Source organism: Theobroma cacao, chromosome 1 (assembly GCF_053813885.1).
Source record: "Theobroma cacao isolate CCN51 chromosome 1, ASM5381388v1, whole genome shotgun sequence".
Taxonomy (NCBI): domain Eukaryota; kingdom Viridiplantae; phylum Streptophyta; class Magnoliopsida; order Malvales; family Malvaceae; genus Theobroma; species Theobroma cacao.
In genome coordinates, this window is record NC_142639.1 from 2317326 (window position 1) to 2339139 (window position 21814).

Sequence of the window (21814 nt, forward strand, 5' to 3'; positions counted from 1 at the left end):
GGGATTAATGTACAAAATTTTGCCAAATTAAGAAGCTATAGCCTACAGATTCATCAATGACCACATAATCTGCCTAATTTCATGCAATAAAACCTTGGGACTTGTGGCTTGGAGGTAATCAAGAATTGTGTCAAACATCAAAAAGTCACTCAATCACTTGATTGCAATTTCACCAATTATTTGGTTTTTTTAAAAATATATATTTGACAAAAATGGGCTAAGAACATGCGCAAAATGATGATACTCCATTTAAACAATATTTTCCTTTAAAAGAATTTAATTTTTAAATTGGTCAAACAGCTTATTTTGAGATTTTTATCCCCTTTGATGAGTTGCTATTACTCTGGGGAGGCCCTTTTTTGTCTAGAAATAATTCATGTGTAAAATAACTCAGCTAAAGCTACATCAATATGACAGCGATTGATTTTACATTTAGGCGCCTCGTGTATTCACATTTAAATGGACATTTTCTAGTTTATTATTGGCAAAAGAAAACAATTTCATGCATCTAATGAGTTAAACGAGATTTTAAATTCTTAAATATTTTTAGTAAAAAAAAAAAAAAGTCATGCCTAACCAAAATTAAAGGTTCCAGTTCTGTCATTTAGCTTAAATTAGGAGATCGAAATTCAATAATCCAATTTGAGATCAAGCTTTTCTCTGAACAACCAGGTTAGGCTTTCAATATGACACTCTTAAACCAAAGCATTGGGTGTTGACGGTGGCAAACAGAAAAAGAGGGCTTTAAACTAAAAATATACCATTCCTTCGTAAATCAGGTCATCATTTTCGCTCAAGGAGCGAGCATATTGCTGTTGATTGCCTCATTCGATGAGTAACAATATCATACAGGAAATGCTAGCATCTCCAAAAAGGGAAGGAAAAGGATATGAATGAGATAATATTTACAAGCTAGTGGATTCGATTATGCACCTAGCTATTATATCTTCAGATATTCAACCCTGCCTGTCTCATTGGCTTTGGTCTGTTCTGCACTTAGCTACAAGTTTAATTTTTTTTGCATTTATGAATATCGCGAGCAGAGGAACTGTTTTACCCCAAAAGAGATTTACGAACTGAATTAGCTTGCAAAGTCTGTTAATCAGCTGAGCATGGTTGGATGCCCAGTCTGGAGCATCCTCTTGATCATGTCCATTCCGAAAGCAGAATCTGATGAACTGAGTAATTGCAGCACAATATTAACTCACCATTCTAAACATTGTTCCTCATTGAAATTTCCTAAGAAACAGAGATGAGAATGGCAACAACAATTCATCAAAATAAAAGCAAGGGATCAAGCGCAGTCAATTGATCCTACTTTGACATGAATTTGTGACTCTTAACTATATTTTGCACACTTAGTTCAACAATCTCGATCAGAATACAGACCAACATCAACATAAAGCAAGCACTTTCAGTTAAAACCTAACTTCCTAATTATATGGAGATGGCAACAGTTTTCTCTAAATTTCTTTCTTCCTAGGTAGGTATCAAACGACTTTAAATATATGAGATCATTTCAATTCCATCAAGAATAAAAGCAAACAACCTCTCTGAACTCCATCAGAGATATATGCCACATCATTTTGTTGCTTAACATTGAAAGACATATAGACATCGTACATGCATCATGACTGATAACTTGTCAACTAGGAATCAAGTGGTAGGATTATCAGGAAGCTAGAAAGACGTAAACAAATAATTAATAACTGTTTTAACAAAGTAAATCTCATCACCAAGGCACCTTTCTGAAAGCACAGAAATTTTTTTGTTGGAAGTCGGCCTTCCCACAAAAAATGTATTCTAGTTTCCTCCAAGAGAAATAAATTCTAACAGTGCATTCTGATCCCATCTAATGAAAATACTACTATTAATAGTAGTAAATAAATGGGAAAAAAAAGGGGTAACCTAGTGTTTATTTCAACATTAGACAGTTCACACAATCAAGCAGAAAGCCAATCAATGTGCTAACACACAAACTCATTAACAGATGAAGAAATAGTTATTATATTTAACGCTAGAAAGTAAACTTCACTTGATTCAAGAAAAATGTCACTGCTGTTTTATTCCTAACCTAAGTCAGAATCTTCTTTTAGGTTAATCATCAGAATTTTTTAACCATTCATCTTTAGACCAGTCATTTCTTTCATAAACTTCTTAGACAGCAGTTCTTTTACATTCTTCTGATCTTCTTTATGCACAAAAAGAAGAAGAAGAAAAAAAACCAAATTTCTGGTGGAAAAACGCAGAACAAATAGCTATGCACCATTCCCCTACAATAATTCCTTTTACAGATAACCTTAAAAAAGATAGAGAGTATAGTGTGTAATGAAGGGACTAGGGAGAGCTGACCTTGGTATGGTAATTTCATATGGAAAGTAGATGACACCCTCAGATATGGGTGGAACATGATCCTTCTTCTCATTGACAAACTTTATTATTTGAAAGAGAACCTCTCGAAGAGATGCTTCAACTGCTGCTCTGCGAGAACTTCTCTCCTCAGAAGCACCACTATCTATAAGGATAAACACAAACAATTGAAAAAAAAACAAAAGAAAATCAGTTAGCTTGGGTTAAAGAAAAAAAGGTCACGATTTTAAAGGAAAAGGACACATGCATGGTTGTACCTCCTGGATCAATGACCACTTTGGAATGATGAGATTTGCCCAAATGTGATTTTGGGTGTTGAGTCACATTCAAATTGAGATACCATTGTTCCCAATATAGGCGCTCGGTTTTGTTAGTGAACCAAGATGGCTGTTTGCTTTTGACCTCATAAAATGATAAGCATATCTGCATCACAAATAAAAATAAAAAGTGAAGATGAATAAGATGCAATGATTACTAAATTCGAAATGAGAAGGATAAAACTAAAAGCAAAATAGACAGACCTGACTTTTCTTATTGGGATGTTTCTCTACCCAGCTTATGAAATGATCAATCTTCTCATCTATTTTCTTCTCAACTTCCACATCCCCACATTGCACCTACATGCAAAACACATACATGTCAAATGCCGGAGAAAATCAGGATATAAAAGCAGTAATTTTGATTGGAAAAGTAAAATTAAAAGCAGGAATTACTTCATCAAGAGAAAAATAAAAAAGGAAACAAGAATTACTCACATAAGTAATTTCAAAAAGCTCCAAATCAACATCTTTGGGCCGAACGAGCCCTAATGCTCTATGAAACACTATTGTATGTAAAATGCCTGCAACATGAACTTTCATCTCCTTACTTACAGTTCAAAATACATATATATAAAGAAAACTAAACTTTAACTGCTCATATTAATCAAAACCAGATCCACCGAAAAAAGAACTTCTAATCAACGAAATTAAATCAAAATGAAATTAAACAGTGAACTTACAGCGCAAAACCTCCCGTATTTCGAAGTGCTCCACTTCCTAAACAAAAAAAAAAACCGATTGATCTTTTTTTTTTAAAATCGGAAGCGTAAATAATAAATTTAATATGCAAAAGAAACAGTAAAAGAGCCAAATTTTGATTACCAGTTCTTTGAGTTGACAGACTTCGCAGTTCATGATGATTGCTGAAGAGGAAAAACAAAAAATAAAATAAAATAAAATCGAAGAAAAATTGGATCGATCCAAAGCCTAGATCCCGGCCGTCGAGTTTTCTTTTCGAAGTGTCACAGTGTTTCTCTATTGAATCGATCTTCTAATCGGACGATGTCTACTTACTTCGCATAAGCTTGAAACTCTGTTTTCCTTTCTTCCTTTTTCCTTCGTCTTTTGGGTTGGGAAATTAAATGGATTATGTAAGTACGATTATAACCCATTAAATTCGGTTTAGATTTTTAATCTTACTTATTTCACGGTTAGGAAAATTCTGAACAATTAAAGGCCCAATATGACCCAATATTTTTCAATCTGGATGGCCCATTGTGGGCCACGGATCATGTCGTGTCAGCCCAATGGGTTGGACACTACAGCTCGAACTGAACATCTTTATAATGAAATCTTAAGTTCTAAACTTGTACCTGTTAAAATGTCTCTTTTGAAAACATAATTATGGGGAAAAAGTTTTGAAGCGATACTTACAAAATAATACAACTCAAGATTCCATTTGTCCGTCCATAACAGAGTCTTCCAAAGCAAGAAGCAAAAACATAAACTGACAAATGCTTATTTGAAAACCACAAGCCATAATCATGATTCTACTCATGGTGGGGACTGGAGTTGTACCCTTAGGCCTTTAATATCAACAGAGTTAACAAAAAACTTTCACCTTCTTGCAACTTAGAACAATCTGCTTTGCTGGGACAGTATGTGGTAAAAGTAATTAGTCTGTGAAGTGCGACTTCATCTCCAAATTCTTTGTCAGAAGGAGGGCCCTTAATTTGTCAGATTCTTGTGATTCTTGATTTGACGTGGCTGCCTGTTGTGTGTTTCTGCTTTGTTTCTTATGTTTATCTCCGTAAAGTAATTAACATAACTTCTTCTGCACGCAGTAGACAGCAAAGAGAGAATGTTTGCTGTTTTCCAAACTGCTATTCTTCTTCGTTAGGAATTAGTCATTGTCATTCAGGGGGGTTGGTTTTTCGGGATGAAGAAAAACATGATTGATTGGAGATATTACCTTTTACCCTTCTATGAGAGGCGCATTTATTTACTAAAAATGATTAGATTAAAGTGTTTATGAAGTTAGAATCCAACAACAGAACATGCAGAGCTTGATTGACAAGAACAACCACCATAGTCTTTGACACGATGCAAGAAGTATCAAGCATGACCATAATATGGGCTCCTTGAAACCAGGTGCAATTGCGATTGTCCCATGATTTATCCCAACTTGATTCTAACATAATGAATTGGCTTGAGCTAACGGTGAATATACTTGTTTTAACAAGGATCAAAACCCATCTTTTGCCTATTTCCCGATGCTTATAACAATGGTGCTGATTCAGGATTTCCTTACTTGTTGAAATTGTGGTATTTATATCTAATCATGAACAGAAAACTTGAGTAAGCAAACTTGATCACGCAATCAAGCATAATAATTTTGTTTTCATTCCGATGAAAACATCAATCACAAGCAGGTTCTTTTCATTTCCCATCATATGGGCTCCATGCACCCTCTCTTCTGCTCCTGTCATTGTTGTCCTCATCAAATTTTTTTTTGTTTTCCCTTTTGAATTTGGCAAGTAGTACCTTTGCTTGCCAGCACAAATATTGAATCATTCCATGTCAAAGTAAGACATTTCTAGCCCTTTGTATGGCATTAGTCTTGTCATTGGTTCCTGTTCATATCCTAGCAGGGCATGACAGTAGAGAAGTGCACTAGCTAGACATGCAGGCCTTTGGTGTCCCATATCTACCATTGCTCTAATTATAATCAAGCAATTCTTATCTTGTTAATTACTCACCCCTATTTCATTCTTATCTTCATATCTGATACACTGCTAACAAAACTGACTTTTAACACAAAGTATAGGGTGAAAAACATCAATAATTGGAAAACGAATCAGGGGTGAGCTCTAAATAATTAAATTGCATGTGCTTGATATTTTGATTTAGCCTTTGTGCAATAAAATCGTTCGAAGATACCTTACTATATCTGTCAATTCTTGGATTCTGTGTATCTAAAATGTTCATCCTTATCCGTGTTGAAAACCTTGCTCAGATTCATATGCTACTATCATCAGATCTATATAAGCAGTTTTCATGTTATTTTGTGGATGAATTTAAAACGTGTCATCCTTACCATATATTTCCACCCAGTCTTTTACAAATTATAGGTCTACTGGAATCTGGATGGAATGCTGATGCTACACGTCTGTTGTGGAAAATGCATATTGCACGCAAAAGACCGCTGAAGGGTTCACAGAAAGAAGCAGATTCATTGAATTGCTTAGCCAGGAACAACATGAGAGGAGAAAATTGCACACTCAATGAAACGTTATTTCTTCATCGGAAAATTACAGGCCCTAACATGAGAACTGGAATAATTTTTTTAACTCGGGTTTTCTATGTTTGAACTAATTCATAGCACTGACAAATGCAACAGTTAAAGCAGCTTCTTTTTCCTTTCTTGGTTTTAACCAATCCAAACTGACATGGTGTTCCAAAGCAACCTTTTATCACATTAAACAATAGTCACCGGACCCATAAGATTACTGTAGCATCCATTTTCGAAGTCCCAAAAAGACCTTGTTCTTCTTGAAACTAGTATTATATACTAAAATCAGACATTCCATGTTGCATTTTCCAATATTATTTGGGATCTTCAATGAAGATCACTGGAAGATTGGTATAATCACACTTGACTGAACCTCAATGTAATTAAAAATGTATACAGAGATTATTCTATTGTCAAAGACTGATTCAAATCTTCAAAAACCCGAATTTCTGTGTGGTACCAAATCTATTCTTGGTAACCGAAAATTTTGAATAAACAGATCTCGGTCTAGAGAGCAGGGAGGGGGGGTCCTCAATATGTCAGTGAGAAATTCCCTCTGCGAAGAAAACTCATCATGCTCAACCTTTTTTTAAGTTGCAGCGCTCCAATAAGAATCGACCCACATGCCAGCTTTGTCCAGAGAGACATGATCTATAGTAGTTCCGTGGGAGGGATCTTGTTCCTCTTAGCTTTTGTCAGGTTCAACCCGCCATTGGAGTTCTCATTGTGGACGGGTATTCGATTTGAGTGTTGTTAAAGGGTGGGGTCCCTGGGGGGAATGTAGGCTTAAGAACCATCCATCTTTCTCCTTTCGAGAAATTCCCCTTTTTTATTTTATTGTTTTCTCACATCTTTGAATGAATAAAAGGTTGCATAGTAGAAAAATGTCCTTTGGCCACCAACAGCTTGAAAAAAAGAGATCATTCTGAGGATCCCTAGGGAGTATACAGAACAAGGATATGGAAATCCCCTGTTTGCCATCCTAGGTACCTTGTATTGAATGCCTTTTTTCAATGCGTGTCTATTTTCTTTGAATAATCAAAAGGGCCAAACTTGTTGTGTTTGAATGACTGATAAGAAGGACCGTCAATATTCTACACAGCTATGCAGAGACTAGAGACTAGTCCTAAGGTTGAGGTGCAACCACTGACATTTCGCCAGAGATGGAGAAGTAAGATTGATAGTCCGATACTGAAAATTGCTAATGAAATTAGCATTTTAGTTAAAACCAGTACCATCTACATGAGGGAGTTTTCCAAGTAGGTGGGTCATCAAATTGGCTCAGAGAGTAAGTGGATGTGAGTCTGTGAAATGGACCATCTATGTTAAATGTTTTCCCACAGGTGGGTCACCCAATTCGCTTGAAATTACAAAAATCATGGTGAAACTGGTGCCAACGAACACATGCTGACAATTCTTTGTCTCCAGGAATGAAAAATCTGACGTGCTTCGGAACAAGGAGCAAGAAATGAATCTATGGGAAAAGCGTGTACAACAAACATCTCCTGTTTCTCCTCCAGCTAACCAATAATCCAGTTAACCTCTTCTTCTTCCGAGCCAGAAGCTGAGAAACATGATATACGTCCAAAACAATAAACAGAACCTGACAAAAGAAGCAGAAACACCTGGATTTCTTTTTGTCATATAGTTTTGTTGATAATCCCATTTTTATCAACCATTTAAAATATGTTATCTTCCGGGAAATCTCAGTCCCAGCTTCCCTTATTTGGTTTCTGTTCTTGTTACTATAAAATAGGAATTAGTTGACTCATCAATCATTGCAGGCCAACAGGGAAATCTTTCTCCTTGTTTTTAATTCCAGACTGAACAAAATAACAGTCACACCACTCCTCCATACAGAATTCTTTTGAAGTATAGTACATATCATGGTAGGCCCAGATTTTTATTTCTTTTCTACACAAGGAGGCAAATTCATTGAATTAATTATTACAAATAAATTTCTGGATATCTCATCTGCTTCAAATTTAAAGTTAAAAACATTGGTTAAAGAGCCTAAGGGTAATATATCAAATAATACATATACATATATATATATATATATATATGTTTACTCCTTTATTTACTGAATAGTTAATCATCTAGCATACCATTAACAAATTTGGTGTCCCACATCTAGGGCATCATCAACTGTAAGTTGTAAATCTTAGTGGGTTTAGCTCACCAGCAATTTTCCATATCCTCAATCCGATTAAAAGTCGAAACAAATTTTAAATTTTTTTGACCCAATAAAAATTTTATTATTAATAACTAGTACGATAATCTGATTAACAAAAAGGAGGAAACCGTAACAACATCAAGTGAAGTAAAGAAATTTAGGATGATCAAATATTATCATCGTGCAAAAATACATTTCGGATAAATCCACCCAAAATCTAGAGACAATATCTGTTATATGCTTCTTTTTTCTATGGCAATTTGACAAAACAGTGAGTTGATATATAGAGAGATATAAATATAATGCAGGAGAGATAAGAGAGAGAGAGAGAGAGAGAGAGAATTATTGACAGGAAAATTGTTCCTATTCAATTCCCATTATTGATATTATTCAATCAAAGCCAACAAGAAGCTACGTAGCTATTCCACTCGAGGATAAAAAAGAGAGAGAGAGAAGGAAGGGTGAGGAACCCTAGAAAAGCTGTATTGCCGCATAAGGGGAGACATGGAGCGAGGTCCATATAGAATGTGGGAGTGGGAGTGCATCACATTTCATGCAATGGGTGTCATGTCATATCATTCCATCCATGGGATGAGACACATGTACCTCCTTTACACATCATCTGCTTACATATATTTACCTCTAGCTAGATTTTAGCTAAATTCAATAACAGATACTCGTAGTTAAGTTAGCAAGGTCGATTTTTGTCCTTTGAGATCGAAAATGTCTGCAGAGACAATCACAGATTTTAACTATCAAGGTTCAAAGTATAAGTGAGGACCAAATTAATTGCTAATACAAAATTAATTTGTCCTTGAAGTTGTTACATTTCCTAGAAACAACGTCAAACCCATCATTTTTTTATAATGAAAACAAAATAAACTTTTTTAATTATTGAAGTTTAATTTTTTTTTTTATAATTGAAAGAGAGAGGATTTGAAATTTAACTTTTTAAGTAAAGGATAGTGTATCAATTAACGAATCAAATACTCGAATATTTAAAACCCAACTTGATGTAATACTATTTGATAAATATAATTAATATGGCTGCTTGCTTGCTTTCATGATTATGGAAAGCATTAGGCTTTGATAGATACAATATATAGGAGCGATAAACTAATAATACAAGGCAAAATGCAGCTGACAGCGATGGATCAAGCAAAAAAGAATTTAGAGAGAGAAGTTTTAGGTGTTTTGGTTGTTGATGTTTGAGAGAGAGAGAGATAAAAGGAGAAGGGGAAAGATAGCCCGTGGATCGAGGGAAGACTGCCCCCACAGAACATTGACGGCGACTAGATTGCCTACCAATTCTGCCCAAACTGCCCCAACCCTGCCCTACAAAGACAAAGGGATCATAAGCTCCTGTCGTTTTCCGCTGCCCGCCCCAGTCCATCAGATAAAGTCAGGGGCAGAGGGCAGGGGGTAGCCCCCCCCCTCTTGCTGTCGGCCTTTGGACCCCAAAGTCTCGCGCACCGGACGGCACGCGCGGTCAGGTACCTTCAACTGTTGTACTTGCAACAACAATAATTTTCTCAAACGACAGAATTCGAGAAACACACCGGTTTTTCCTTTCTTCTTCTTTTATGCGTGTTTTTTATGGCAAAACAAAACTCTGGGTTTTCCTTTCACATGTGCTTTGAATTGGGTAATTTTCTTATTTTTGCCTTTTGCATTCACATTTCATTTTCTTTGAGGGGGTCGCCTGTGTTGGTTTTTTTAAAGCTCTGGTCTTCTCTTCTTCTTGAACTGTACAAAGACACATTATGGGACCTGTTTTCGCTCTCATACATGGGGTCTTTTTCAGACACGATTGATGACAGGATTTCAGAACAGGGACATCTCCGAATTCCCACCTTAAAAGCAGATACATATCCATAAATTAGTAGTATCAAAGGAAAACCAAGGTCTTTTTTTTGGACCAAAGTGGGACTGATGTGTGTGTATATATTTTTTCCTTTTGACATAAATGTCCCTTCCATGCAACTTGTTTGATTCAATGTGTTTAATTATTTGGTTAACATTAATGATGGAGTCGACATGTTAGGTTAACTAACCTAGTGTGGAATGTCGGTGAAAGCAAATTCCCTCACTCAACTTTGATTTTTGGTATAATGGCACTATTATAGACAAAGACAGGCAACTCCACTTGAAACTCTTGGTTTAACCTTAATTACCCCTTATGTTTCTTCTGTTTTGCGTATATGCTAATGCTCCCATGATCTAAATTACAATTCTAAAGTTGGAAAGTTATCAAATTTTATATGATGATAAATCCCTCGTATCAACGAAATTTTGGGTGTATATATATACAAGTATTTTTCTCATCCAATCCTTCTATAAAATAATTTGATAAATAAAATTGTTTAATTGAAATAAAACTTTAAAGACACATGAAATAGTATATCTTAAAATCACTTTTAATCAAATAACTAAATTGAATTAAGTTGCTAGATGTACATACTGTTAGTCATTAAGACTGAATTAAATCTTCTACCGAATTTAAATTAAGTTAAAAACTTGGATTAGCATAATATCAGCATCAATATATGATAAATTGCTTTTAAAAAACAAAAAAGTTGCTAGATGAAAATTAGTAGAGAGAAGATAATTTTCTTTTTCTAAAGGGAATGCCATATCTAGCCTTTTCCTATTAGCAAGAGCCAAAATTGAAAGCTTAAGATAATACATATGAACACAAAAATTCTAAACTGGAAAACTAGGTCAATGTTCTTTCTTGTATTTCTTTGAAAAATGTCATTGGATTTGATATGATCGAATAGGCATAGGGCCACCATCTGATTAGACTATTGAAGTACTCATCAAGTCGATGGGATTTGACATGCGGAAGACTTTTGTTAATTATAATCAGGGTTAGGTAATGCCAAATTATATGTATACAAGTAATTGCACATTGTTTCACTATATGATTTAAAAACTACTAAATTAATCTTGTAGTACCCTCACAAGTGATAATTAACATTCATAATTTCCTTCACAGTTGATAATTTTAGGATCATGGAGATGGTGATTGACAAATGGTTCCACAAACCTGAGACATGTGGACCCCTCCATTCCCATCTGATCTTTTTCTTCCTTTTTCCACTTCCCCGATATTTGATCTTCTCTCTAAAGCCTTTCCCAAATTCTAACCGTGGCTTCATTATATGTCTTACGTACACAACTTGTTCACACAATCATTTTATACGGACAACTGTTGGTCAATTCCATGCTTTGGGAACAGTGGTTTGAATAAGCAGTAGCAAACAGATGAAAGGGTGGGGGGTTTATATCACGTTGATTTGTAAATTGTCTTACCCTATATTAGGTAAAACAGTGGCTAATTTGAGGACCTTTCAGTCTCATGTCCATGACCTGAGGGGTCTCCTTTTTGTACCCTTTTGGCGAAATTTTCAGCATGAAACTTCCTCCTAAGTGTGAGCCAATTCAGACAGCTAAAGCAGTCAAATCAATGCCGGTCTCTCACAATTCCCTGTTTTCTTTTTCTTTTTGTGTGTGTGCAGATCCATAATGAAGTCCTCTTAAGGGTTGGATTGGTGTTAGGTATAACGGAGTAGATACTACAGAATACAATGATTTTCGGTAGCACTACTACCGCTACCTACTCATGAGTCATGAGTCATGAGTCGTGGCTCGTGACACGAATCTTATTATTTTGTCATTTATTATCAAACTTTCTAGCTTCTTTTTCAATCAGCTGTTGCTTGAATGGTACAAATCTTACCTTTAAAGGACATTTCCTTTTGCATACGAATTGATATTATTACATTTATATATACATGTCAAATTTTTAGCAAAAGAGATGATTTTGGGGTTTACATTCCTTGCCAAAGAACCATCTTTACTTTTGTTTTTATATTGTACTCCATCGTTTTTTCTTATTCTTTATACATATTCCTTGAAGCCCCAATTTGGTCAATTTATTTTTTATTTTCCAAAACAAAAAAAAAAAGAGTAAAAAACAAGTTTGGATATCAAAATAAATTAAAATTTTGAAAGATTATATATAAAATACATAATATTTGTCCATTTTGAATTAAGGGTATTTAATTATGAGAAAGTGGACTCTTAGACCATCCAATTTCAATTTAAAAATAATTTTTTAGAGATTAATTTGTAGCAACTTTTAATTAATATTTTTAAAATGTTAATAGAAGAAAACTTCAATTCTACAATATTTTCACTTTTTATATTCGAAGAATCAGAATGACATCTCCTGTCAATCTCATTGCTGTGACTAAAGTAATATATATCTCTGCTAAATTGTCCTTCATGGCTCTTAATTTTTTAATCAATTTCAGAAATCTATCTTCCATAGATGATTGAAACCGATGTGATGATCGTAAATCTTGTCACTCATATCCACACGTGTGAATAATTGCTGATTTTTACCACTCGAGAAATGAAGCAAAATGTGTGGCGCACAGTGGATGGCAATATTGCAATCATCGTGGTTCACTCAGGCACTGGGGCTCTTGGCTAAATTATGTATGGTGGGAGGGCCGAATTCAAGCCATAAGTCTCGGTCAGTGGCTTTATAGTTGGGGGTGGGGACATCAAACTTTACACGTACTTCCATGTGATTAGCCCTTCCTTGAACTCGTAATCATGGGTTTTGAACACCAATATCTTCCCCAAGGAAAACTCAAACCCATCCAGAGATCATTATTATTATTCTTTTTACAAAACATTGATTATTGTTATCATTATCAAATTCTCTACCACCTGCTAGCTCCCCATCCCACTTTCAGCGTTCAAAATGCTTTTCATAAATCGATATTAATTAAATACAGTACTGCAGGCGCTACGTACTAGGAAGAGCCATTTCCAACCATTAAGAGAATTTTAATTACCATAAACACCTAGAGGACTAGATGATTGAGAAAAAGGGATCCAGTTAGCTAATTAAAGTTAGTGGGGGCAATGGGCACATGTGCCTTATAAGTCTATATAACTTGTTTTCCTTACTTAAATCCTCATGTTCTGTTTAGATTTTCGAATTACATTCATTTTGATCGAAAATTTAAAAATTTAACTAATCGAAAGATATTATATGTAATGAAAAGAATATTCGTCATGAAATTAATTCCAGAAACGAAACAAAGTGCAGACAACGTTTTGCACGCAAACCAGATAGAAAATATTTATATAAGAGAAAAACATGTGTTTGATCATGGATTCCTTGCTACTTTTATATGAGGGGAAATGACAAAGGTAATAATGGGGTCTTGTCAAATGAGATTATCAATAAGTAAAGAACAGCGTGATAACCAGAAGGGTAGATTAGGAATTGAAGAAAAAGGATCATTGCACTTCCCTCCAAGAGCCGCTTACATTCCTAATCCAAAACCCACTTGCTTTTTGAGATAGAATAGAGAGTTAGAGACTAACAGAAAGCTTCAGTCCCATTGATTGTATAGGCTATATTAAAGCGTTCCCACCCTCTATCCTGTATTCTTTTGCACCCAAAAAGAAAAAAGAAAAGAAAAAAACACCAAAGCAAACCAAAGCCATTCAACTGAACTCACAAAGGCAAGTCATGTTTCCACCTCCATCCTCTCTCTCTCTCTCTCTCTCTCTCACGCACATAAGTTAATACACAACAAAACCTACTTTAGCTTTTCCACTAACTCAAAAAAGGACTCACCCTTGTTTGCTTTTCTTGTTTTTGGATTGTTGTAGATCTATACAAAGAAGAAAAGATGATTCAAGAACTCCTAGGAGGTGCAGGGTTAATTGGTGGAGAGAGGAAAATCTCCATCGGTGGAAGCATTTTGGAGGGAACCCCAACTGCTACTCCATCACCATCTCCTTCTTCTTCCACAACTTCATCGTCAACAACCACAACTACTAATTCTACAGCTCCACCAAATTCAGAGAACCAGAATTTGAGGTGTCCAAGGTGTGATTCCCCGAACACGAAGTTCTGTTACTACAACAACTACAATCTCACTCAGCCTCGTCACTTTTGCAAGACTTGCCGTCGGTATTGGACAAAAGGAGGTGCTCTTAGGAATGTTCCTATTGGAGGTGGATGCCGGAAGAACAAAAACACTACTGTTTCAGCATCTGTGGGAAAATCAAGTGCTGCTAAGATGAAAACTGTAGCATCTGAAATTGGAAGATCTGGCCTTGGAAATGGGTTTGATCATGAGATTCAGTCTAGCCCAATTCTTTGGCCTTCACCCCAGAGTTCTCATTTTCTAGCCTTGTTGAGAACTACCCAAAACCCTAACCCTAGCACTTTGTCTAATTCTGTTAGTATCAAGGAAGAGGTGAGCTTGCTTGGATCACACATGATGAACGAGCCAGCTGCAGTTTCAACTGGTGCACTCAATGCTCGAACCCTAGGTTTGGATCCTCTTAGCCAGGTTCCTTCTCTTGGACTTTGCAGCCCCTTCTGGAAAAACAATCAACACCAAGCTCAACAGCACCAACAGAATAATGGGTTCCTACTAGGTGAAGTTCAAAACACAGGGATTCAAGAACTGTATCAAAGACTCAAATCATCAGGAAGTTATTACTCTGATAGCTCAGCGGTAGTTCTAAGCAATGTGGCTTCTTCTTCTTCATCTTCTTCATCCATTTTGGAGTCAGCTCCTGTAGCCGGAGGAGAATTGGGTTACTGGAATCCGGTATTTTCATCATCATGGTCTGATCTTCCAACAACCAATGGTGCATATCCTTAAAGAACCTTTTTTTTTTTTTTTTTACTTCTCTTTCATTTTATCTCACCTTTTTATATGCTAATGTTGTTGCTTCTTCTGTTAGCTGTCTGCCTTCTGGTATATTAATATGGCTGTAGGTTAGCATCAGGTTGTTTCTTTTTTTTCAATTCTTTTCTCTTTTTCTTCTTCTTTTCTCGTTTTTAGTGTGCTTTAAGGTGTGTTTAATTAACTTATGAAAGTGTACCAAGGATGAAGAAGGAAGTAAAAAGATGGAAAATGTTAGGTGTTTGTCAATGCTCCATGTTGAAAATTGTAACCTTTGACATAGAATACCGTCGTTAATTTGTCCCCTAAGATTCCTTCTACAGATTGGCTGGAGCTTAATTTCTTAGCCAGGTGTGTAAAAGGGTTCAAGTTCAACTTAAAGAGTTAAGACAATGAAAGTACAGTGAAGTTGCTTTCCTTTAGTTTCTGAGACTAAAAAAAGAATACCACAACCATACAAATTGAAAGAGAATAAACAGACACATGGCTACAACTTTTTTATCTTGGTTAACTCAAAAACTTTAGGGTTTCTTTTTCTGATTTTCATATAAAACTGAGAGACTGGTGGAGGTGTGTCATGAACTGGCGGGTTGCATATGAAATTGAAGATTCTCTAATTGTTTTGTTATGAGAAAGTGATGAAAGACGTTTTCAAAGCAGCCTTTGGGAAGAGTTTCCGTAAACAGCAATTTGATTCTGGCAGTGGAAAGGAGGATTCCGCCTGCAGCCTTATGTTAAAGAGTTGGTGTCTGCCCTTGCCTGCTTCTCTGGAGACTAGCCTTCAGTTTTATTCCCTTTACTCCCTTTTTTTTTTCTTTTTAAATAATTTCAAAGCCTTACTTTTTCACTTTTTTTAACATTTCATTCAATTTTTTGGAGAGATACGGTATAGATACTTTCCGCATGCAAGGGGACATGGGCTTGAGCTTTCTTGCTTTTCCCTCTGAAACTTGATTTCTTATGACCTTTAGGTGTCAAAAATCTTCAAATTAATGTTTGTGATCTAAGCTCCCTAGGGACTCCTCATCTAGTGTCATCCCTCTGCCGAGTATAACAAACACATTGTTCCCATTGCTAGAATCCTATATTCAGGATAAGGTCTTCCCTTCCTCTCTAGCTGGGTTGAAAACTACATTTGTAGGATTATACAGATGGACGCCAAATTAGAATTTCTTTTTGTTTCTCATTTGTCATTTAGCAGATTGGTTACTGTTAGTTTTTTTTTTTCAAATGAAATATTGAAATAGACAAACTGCTCTTAACTCTCAAGCTAGGATGCAAATATATATTTACTCATCTTGTCGAGGACTTTATGCTTGAATTAAAATTTCTTACTGTCAAGATAAACGCATTAATGGATTAAACCAAGCACTTAATGGTTGACTGTTAGCTACTTTGTTCTTTAACATTTTATCTCAAAATCATACAAAAAGAGACAGAGAGAGAGCCTCAGTTTCGTATGCAGTAATCTCTCAAGCAACCCTCACCAAACAACATGGCTTGAGCTAATGATTATGGCAAAGATGAGTACCAATTTTAGGTCCTATTTGTGCAAATTACGCTACACTCTGATGATTGCTGTTGGTCATTTTCATCATCATTCAAACCATACTTCTTTTAACTAGCAGTTCTCTAGCTTTGTCATTCACGGATGGAAACACTATGCGCTCTGAGTTTGCGGCAGAATCAATTGAAAATTGAGTGCTGTACTTTTTCAAACTTGGGTGCATATTCACGCAGCATATTTATCAGTTGAATGAGCTGGCTATTGACTGGATGAAACTTGCTTTTCAAGCATCACATGGGCCATGAAATATTGAGGAACAGCATGCCACAAAGATTGAAGAGGAAAATGTTTATTGTGATTACGATCGAAAGTAATCAAGCTAGCACAACAAATCTATAATTTTTGCTTGCCCTCTTTTGAAGCCTAACTTCCCCCCCATTTTTTTTTTCTTCCTAACAGTCACACCCTCGTAACTGAAATCGAAGGGGAAAATTTAGAGAATTAGCTGATGAAGAAAAATAAATTACACCAATGAGAATATTGTTTCTATAAGTGGGCGGCCTTGCCACAACGTAGTGCATTCGGAGGAATGTCTGTCTCAGTAAACAGGCTTTTTTCGTTGTTCCAAACTCTGAGATAACATTGCTGACCTAGGTACCTCTTGGACCAGTCTTGCGACCTCAGGTTCCACATACCTTTGTTGTCCAATGACACTAGGATTGCGGTCCAGGAAGTTGGATATACCTACCAAGAGTTTTGCCAATTAAGTTAATATGTTCTATTTTTCATGAATTCAAGATTAAAGAGTCCACGTTTCAAAGCCCTTATTTTGTATGAATTGCTCTCAATTACCTGAACAGTGTGTCTAGAAATTGCATCCACCAGGTTGTAGCGTTTCCTTGAGTCAGGTTTCCACTGGCCAGAACCATATCTGAAATTTAAAAAAAAAAGAACATGTTAAATGATTAATGCTCCATAAAGGTAATTAAACTACTAAATTGCAGAGCAAAAATACTTTAAGAATTACATTCCAATATTGTGAAAGATTTCTTCTTTAGCAAAAGTCGGTAATGAATTTTTTTTCTGATTATTTGGTCGCAAGGTCTGAGTAATGATCTCCAAGTATGGTGACCCTCATGAGAGTTGGGAGAGCAAACTCAATAAAAATACAGAATGTACAGAAGCATACCCGACAACATAGAAGCTAGAGCCATCAAGATGCCATGACTGGATGGCGGCTTCAGTGTTCTGGAAGACAATTTCAACAAAGTCATGAAGGGTGATTCCAAATACAGAGACGCCGAGGACTGCAGGGCCTGAAGTAGGGACATCCTTGATCGAATTTAATTTGAAGACACCAGGGATGTTAAACCATTCTGCAAGCTTCAACGGAGTGGTTGGATCCACATAGGACATCCCGTTAACGGCATACCGCAACTTGCCATTTATCTTGGTTTTTGCATTAGCCAAAACAAGTGTCCTCACAACCTTTATTGTCCCATAGTGGAATGAACCTTGAGGATTAGGCCTAGCTGCATTTGCTGTCAAGTTCGATCTAAAAACACAAATATGGGAGAACGTTAGGGTGCGTGATTAGCAATTATTTGTATATGTAAAGAGCAAACAGATATTCCTGGAAGATCGCTGGTCGACTACCTGATGGTCCTGGCTTGCTTAATGGACCAGTGAACGTGGAAAGTTGGGCCTATAGGCAATGGCAAAGAGGCTGGAGTGTGGGAACCCCCATAGCGAAGAATACCGGTAGTTGTGAGAATAGGCTTTGTGAAACGGGTGGAAGCTACGATGTAGTAGTCTTTAACTGACGCTTGTAATTGAACCAAAACCGCTACAGATTGACCGGCATGAATATCAATGGACTCGTATACCTCCTGCAGACTATGACTTCCTTCAACTTCAGTAAGAGTCATTGCATGACCCTGGATCCTGAAGTTGATTGATGTTGATATACCCACATTTGAAATCCTAAACTTGTATGTTTTCCCTGTAATTAGTCAAAAGTCCAAGAAAAATTTAGCATAGATTTATACTGAATCCACTGTTTAGCCTAAGAAAGCAAAAGGCTATCTAAAGGACTTGATGAGCATAATTACCTCTCTGACCAGTGAAAGTAGAAGATCTACGGACACCATTAATAAGGAGGCCATCTGGAAGAGGAAGACCCAAGCCTGAATCCAGCCTTTCCTTCAAGGCCTGTAAAAATGTGTTTTAGTTAGAACATTATCTCACATGCATGACAATTGGAGCCATAGAGCTCTTATTATTGAAAGATAGCATACCTTGTCGCCAGCGTTGTACCAATCACCAACAAGCACAGTGAATTCTCCATCAGGTGCAGGGTATGGGATTGAGATGACAGACCTTTGCATAACATTGAGAGGCCCAAAACCACCAATGGCTTTGTGCAGTAAAGTTGAAGGATAGTACATGAAGGTTCCAATTTGATCCTTCAACTGGAATTTGTATGTCCAGTTTGAGTGGGGAGGGATTGGGCAATTGGTCCCAAGCACACCATCTTGCCATGAGGTCCTCCTCTGTTTAATTCCATGCCTAATTTCCACAACAAAATCTGGGTTATAAACCTTGATCACGTATATGAGAATTAAAAGCATATGCATACGTCAGTAAAGAAGCTTCCAATCAAGTAGTAATAGAGGAAGGTGAGCACTAACCATGTAATGAGGAAGGGTTCATCTAATTGATTGATGACATTTATAATTATGTTGTCATTAGTCACAGCTTCAATTGGAGGTCCAGGAAATTGATTATTAATAAGAATGACCTGCAAATGTTGAGGAAAAGTTCTGCTTAATTAGAATTCCTGTACAAGCAAACCTGTGTCTGATGAACATTGTTCTTTTCAAAACAAAAATTGATGCTTGGAGATAGTAACAAACCTTTTGGTAAACACCAAGAGGAGCCCGTGTTCCATATGTGACAACCCAAGTATAGTATCTATATGGATCTTCTGCATTGGCGCAGAAGACACTAAAGCAAGCGAACATTCCAAGTAAAAATTGAAGGAAAACGGCCTCTCTCATGTTTTATCTGAAGTGTTTGCCCCCCCAATATAGTCTTCGTGCCCTGAAGATATACAAAGAAAGGACAAACATGATGAGCTTCATAGATATATTTCTCGTATTCCTGACTTGATTTTGTATATTTGAACGTAAAATTGAACTATATTCAAAGAAGAGAGACCTACCAAGAATTCCAAGACTTCCCCCAGAAGTCGAAGTGGACGAGGATGAGACTTTGTTAGAGTCGTGTACAAACATGGAACACAGCCTTAGTTATTATATATTGGGAACGAAGATGATGCAAACGCCAGCAAGGACACGACAATCAATGCATGCAAAGCTCTTTTGCGGCGCACTTCATGCTCAACTCCAAGAAGCTTTCACAACTCATTTCAGCCGAAAGTATTGCCAAGTTGATAATTTGACTAGAATTTCCTGAAAATAGCAGAACCGTCCAATGAGAGATTTTTTTTAAACAAAATTATAAATTAATTTTTCTACTTCCTTTTTTGTTTTTCTGTTTTAATCATTTTGGATTTGGAAGCGTCGGCTGTGGCCGGAGGGGAAGGAAGATCTAGAGAAGCGGGAACGGCGCAGCCGAGTTCGGATCATAAGTCATTGCCAAGAAGTTAATCGATTCGACCTCCAGAATTAAATTAATCCAAAGGAAACGCGGAGAGAGAAATGGGTTTTAATGAAAAGACTCTGTTCCAAGTAAAATGGGAAAAGGTCGTCGTTGCTCAGGGCTTACATGCAAACGAAGCAATAACCCAAGACAAAGAGAGGGTAGCATGGATCAGGTTCTTTCGAATCTCCAAGGTTTCTACTTTTGATATAAATGCTATAATGCACTTAACAATTTTCTCAAATTTTGGACCTTTTTTTTTTAGCTTCTTTAAGATTTTCACTGATTTTCTTGTTACGGCTTCGGTGTTTGACGGTTATAGTAGTTATGAGAAAGGAGGGACTGGTTTGGTGTATTAGATTAACTAATTTTTTTTACTCTTATTTGAACTTTTTGCCATAATTTTATATCATATATTAAGTAAATTTATGGTCACTCTTATAGTTAAATTATTTATTTCTGTTGGTAAACCGTCAAGTTCAATTCAAAATTTTTCCTTTTTCTTTTTTGTGAATTCGATTAGTCTCTTTATGAAATATTAGATTACTTAATCTCAGCATACAAACTTACCCTGACTACTCATGAAGTAAAATATCTAATGACATTATAATTTAATTATTAAATATTAAATTATAATGCTTTTGATATTAATGAGATGTCTCCATATGAATTTTTCTTTTATATAGCATATCATAATTCACAAATTAATTAAGATGACATATTCATGTTTTTATTTTTATTCCCGCATATACCAAATATAATTAAAGGTCTTAAATTGAACGCGATGCAATTTCTTTATTACCAAGAAATTAAAGATAATGATGACCTTAGCTTGTTATATTCATTAATTGTATCTAAACAAATTTAATTAAAGTCAATCTCAGCAGCAACACATGCAGCTGTGTGACCAATCAATTTTTCCATCAGGATCCACATGCTGCCTTCTCAAATACTTCACTCATCCCTTATGGCTGCAACAAGTAAATGGAAGGGTCTTAAACTCAATAAACCTTTTTATTATAATATTGATGGACATTAGTTTGTTTCACATTTGATTGATGAGCTGGGGCTTGGCAGGATAACATTAGATGTTGACTACAGGTAGGATGCTTACATTTTTCTCTTTTCATCTCTTCACTTACGATAGATCGAGGTTTTGCAATCGATCACTAAAACCCATACAGATCAAATTGAAGAAAATAATTTTGGTCCAGAGATAATTCAGTAAGAATTTATGGTGGCTATTGGAAGATCAAGCACATGAGATGACTATTCATTACTTAAAAATTTAGAGCTGCATTTGGACTACAGTCAAAAAAATTAACGATTAATTCAGATTTATATTTAAAAGGTTGCAAGCATATAGATGGTACCATCTGGTACAAGCTAGCTAAGGTAGATCTCTTTTTTGTTTTTAATAGAAAAAAAAAAGGATTGAATATAGCAAAGTCAACTAGTATGTGTTTTGAAGACAAGTCACCCCCTTCGGTTCAGAGAATTAGAATTCAGACATGAAAATGAATCCCAAGGACAGATCTGGCAAAGGGGAGTGCGAGGTGAAATCACACCTGGTACAGGGCAATAAAATCGTGAGTGAAGTTAGTCCTGCTGAATTCCAACACACGTGAAGATTAAATTCTCAGCATGTGCCCCATGAGTCCATGACGAATCTCACACATTCTTTTTAGTGTACACTAGGGACAGCACATAGACAATTTTGGACTTTAGAAACAAATTGTAAATCTACCTATTTGTGAGATGTGAGGGTGTTAATTAATCTTTGAACATCTCCAAAAATGGCTTTTTTCCTTTTTG

At 36.1% G+C, this 21814-nt stretch overlaps 3 protein-coding genes across 4 annotated transcripts; 1 reads left to right on the plus strand and 2 right to left on the minus strand.

Annotated features, from left to right (window-relative positions):
• Positions 1-743: 743 nt before the first annotated feature.
• On the minus strand, positions 744-3779 carry LOC18611066 (meiotically up-regulated protein). 2 transcript variants are annotated; one of them, XM_007047087.3, is made up of 8 exons: positions 3705-3779; positions 3513-3553; positions 3371-3407; positions 3126-3211; positions 2892-2987; positions 2628-2793; positions 2353-2515; positions 744-1239 (listed from the first exon to the last, which is right to left on the minus strand). In XM_007047087.3, the coding sequence occupies exons 1-8, from the start codon at positions 3709-3711 to the stop codon at positions 1227-1229; spliced, it is 609 nt and encodes a 202-aa protein (XP_007047149.1). In that variant the 5' UTR covers positions 3712-3779; the 3' UTR covers positions 744-1226. The 2 variants fall into 2 exon arrangements, with proteins under 2 accessions (XP_007047149.1, XP_007047148.1); XM_007047086.3 differs by having other exon boundaries at positions 744-1178; positions 3705-3778.
• A 9711-nt stretch (positions 3780-13490) lies between these two features.
• Positions 13491-15078, plus strand: LOC18611067 (uncharacterized). The gene is made up of 2 exons (XM_007047088.3): positions 13491-13648; positions 13799-15078. The coding sequence occupies exon 2, from the start codon at positions 13819-13821 to the stop codon at positions 14803-14805; it is 987 nt and encodes a 328-aa protein (XP_007047150.3). The 5' UTR covers positions 13491-13648; positions 13799-13818; the 3' UTR covers positions 14806-15078.
• A 1591-nt stretch (positions 15079-16669) lies between these two features.
• On the minus strand, positions 16670-19647 carry LOC18611068 (protein SKU5 SIMILAR 14-like). Its single transcript, XM_018120066.2, has 9 exons — positions 19560-19647; positions 19252-19438; positions 19027-19136; positions 18634-18904; positions 18448-18547; positions 17993-18338; positions 17526-17891; positions 17189-17267; positions 16670-17080 (listed from the first exon to the last, which is right to left on the minus strand). The coding sequence occupies exons 2-9, from the start codon at positions 19393-19395 to the stop codon at positions 16883-16885; spliced, it is 1614 nt and encodes a 537-aa protein (XP_017975555.2). The 5' UTR covers positions 19396-19438; positions 19560-19647; the 3' UTR covers positions 16670-16882.
• Between the last annotated feature and the right edge of the window lie 2167 nt (positions 19648-21814).

Coding starts and splice junctions, on each gene's coding strand:
- LOC18611066 (XM_007047086.3), bottom strand. Junction 3,408..3,512: donor TCTGTCAACTCAAAGAACTG/GTAATCAAAATT, acceptor TTTTTTGTTTAG/GAAGTGGAGCACTTCGAAAT. Junction 1,179..2,352: donor TATGAAATTACCATACCAAG/GTCAGCTCTCCC, acceptor GCAATTACTCAG/TTCATCAGATTCTGCTTTCG.
- LOC18611067 (XM_007047088.3), top strand. CDS start 13,819: ATGATTCAAGAACTCCTAGGAGGTGCAGGGTTAATTGGTGGAGAGAGG.
- LOC18611068 (XM_018120066.2), bottom strand. CDS start 19,395: ATGAGAGAGGCCGTTTTCCTTCAATTTTTACTTGGAATGTTCGCTTGC. Junction 18,905..19,026: donor GAACCCTTCCTCATTACATG/GTTAGTGCTCAC, acceptor TGTGGAAATTAG/GCATGGAATTAAACAGAGGA. Junction 17,268..17,525: donor TCTAGCTTCTATGTTGTCGG/GTATGCTTCTGT, acceptor TTTAAATTTCAG/ATATGGTTCTGGCCAGTGGA.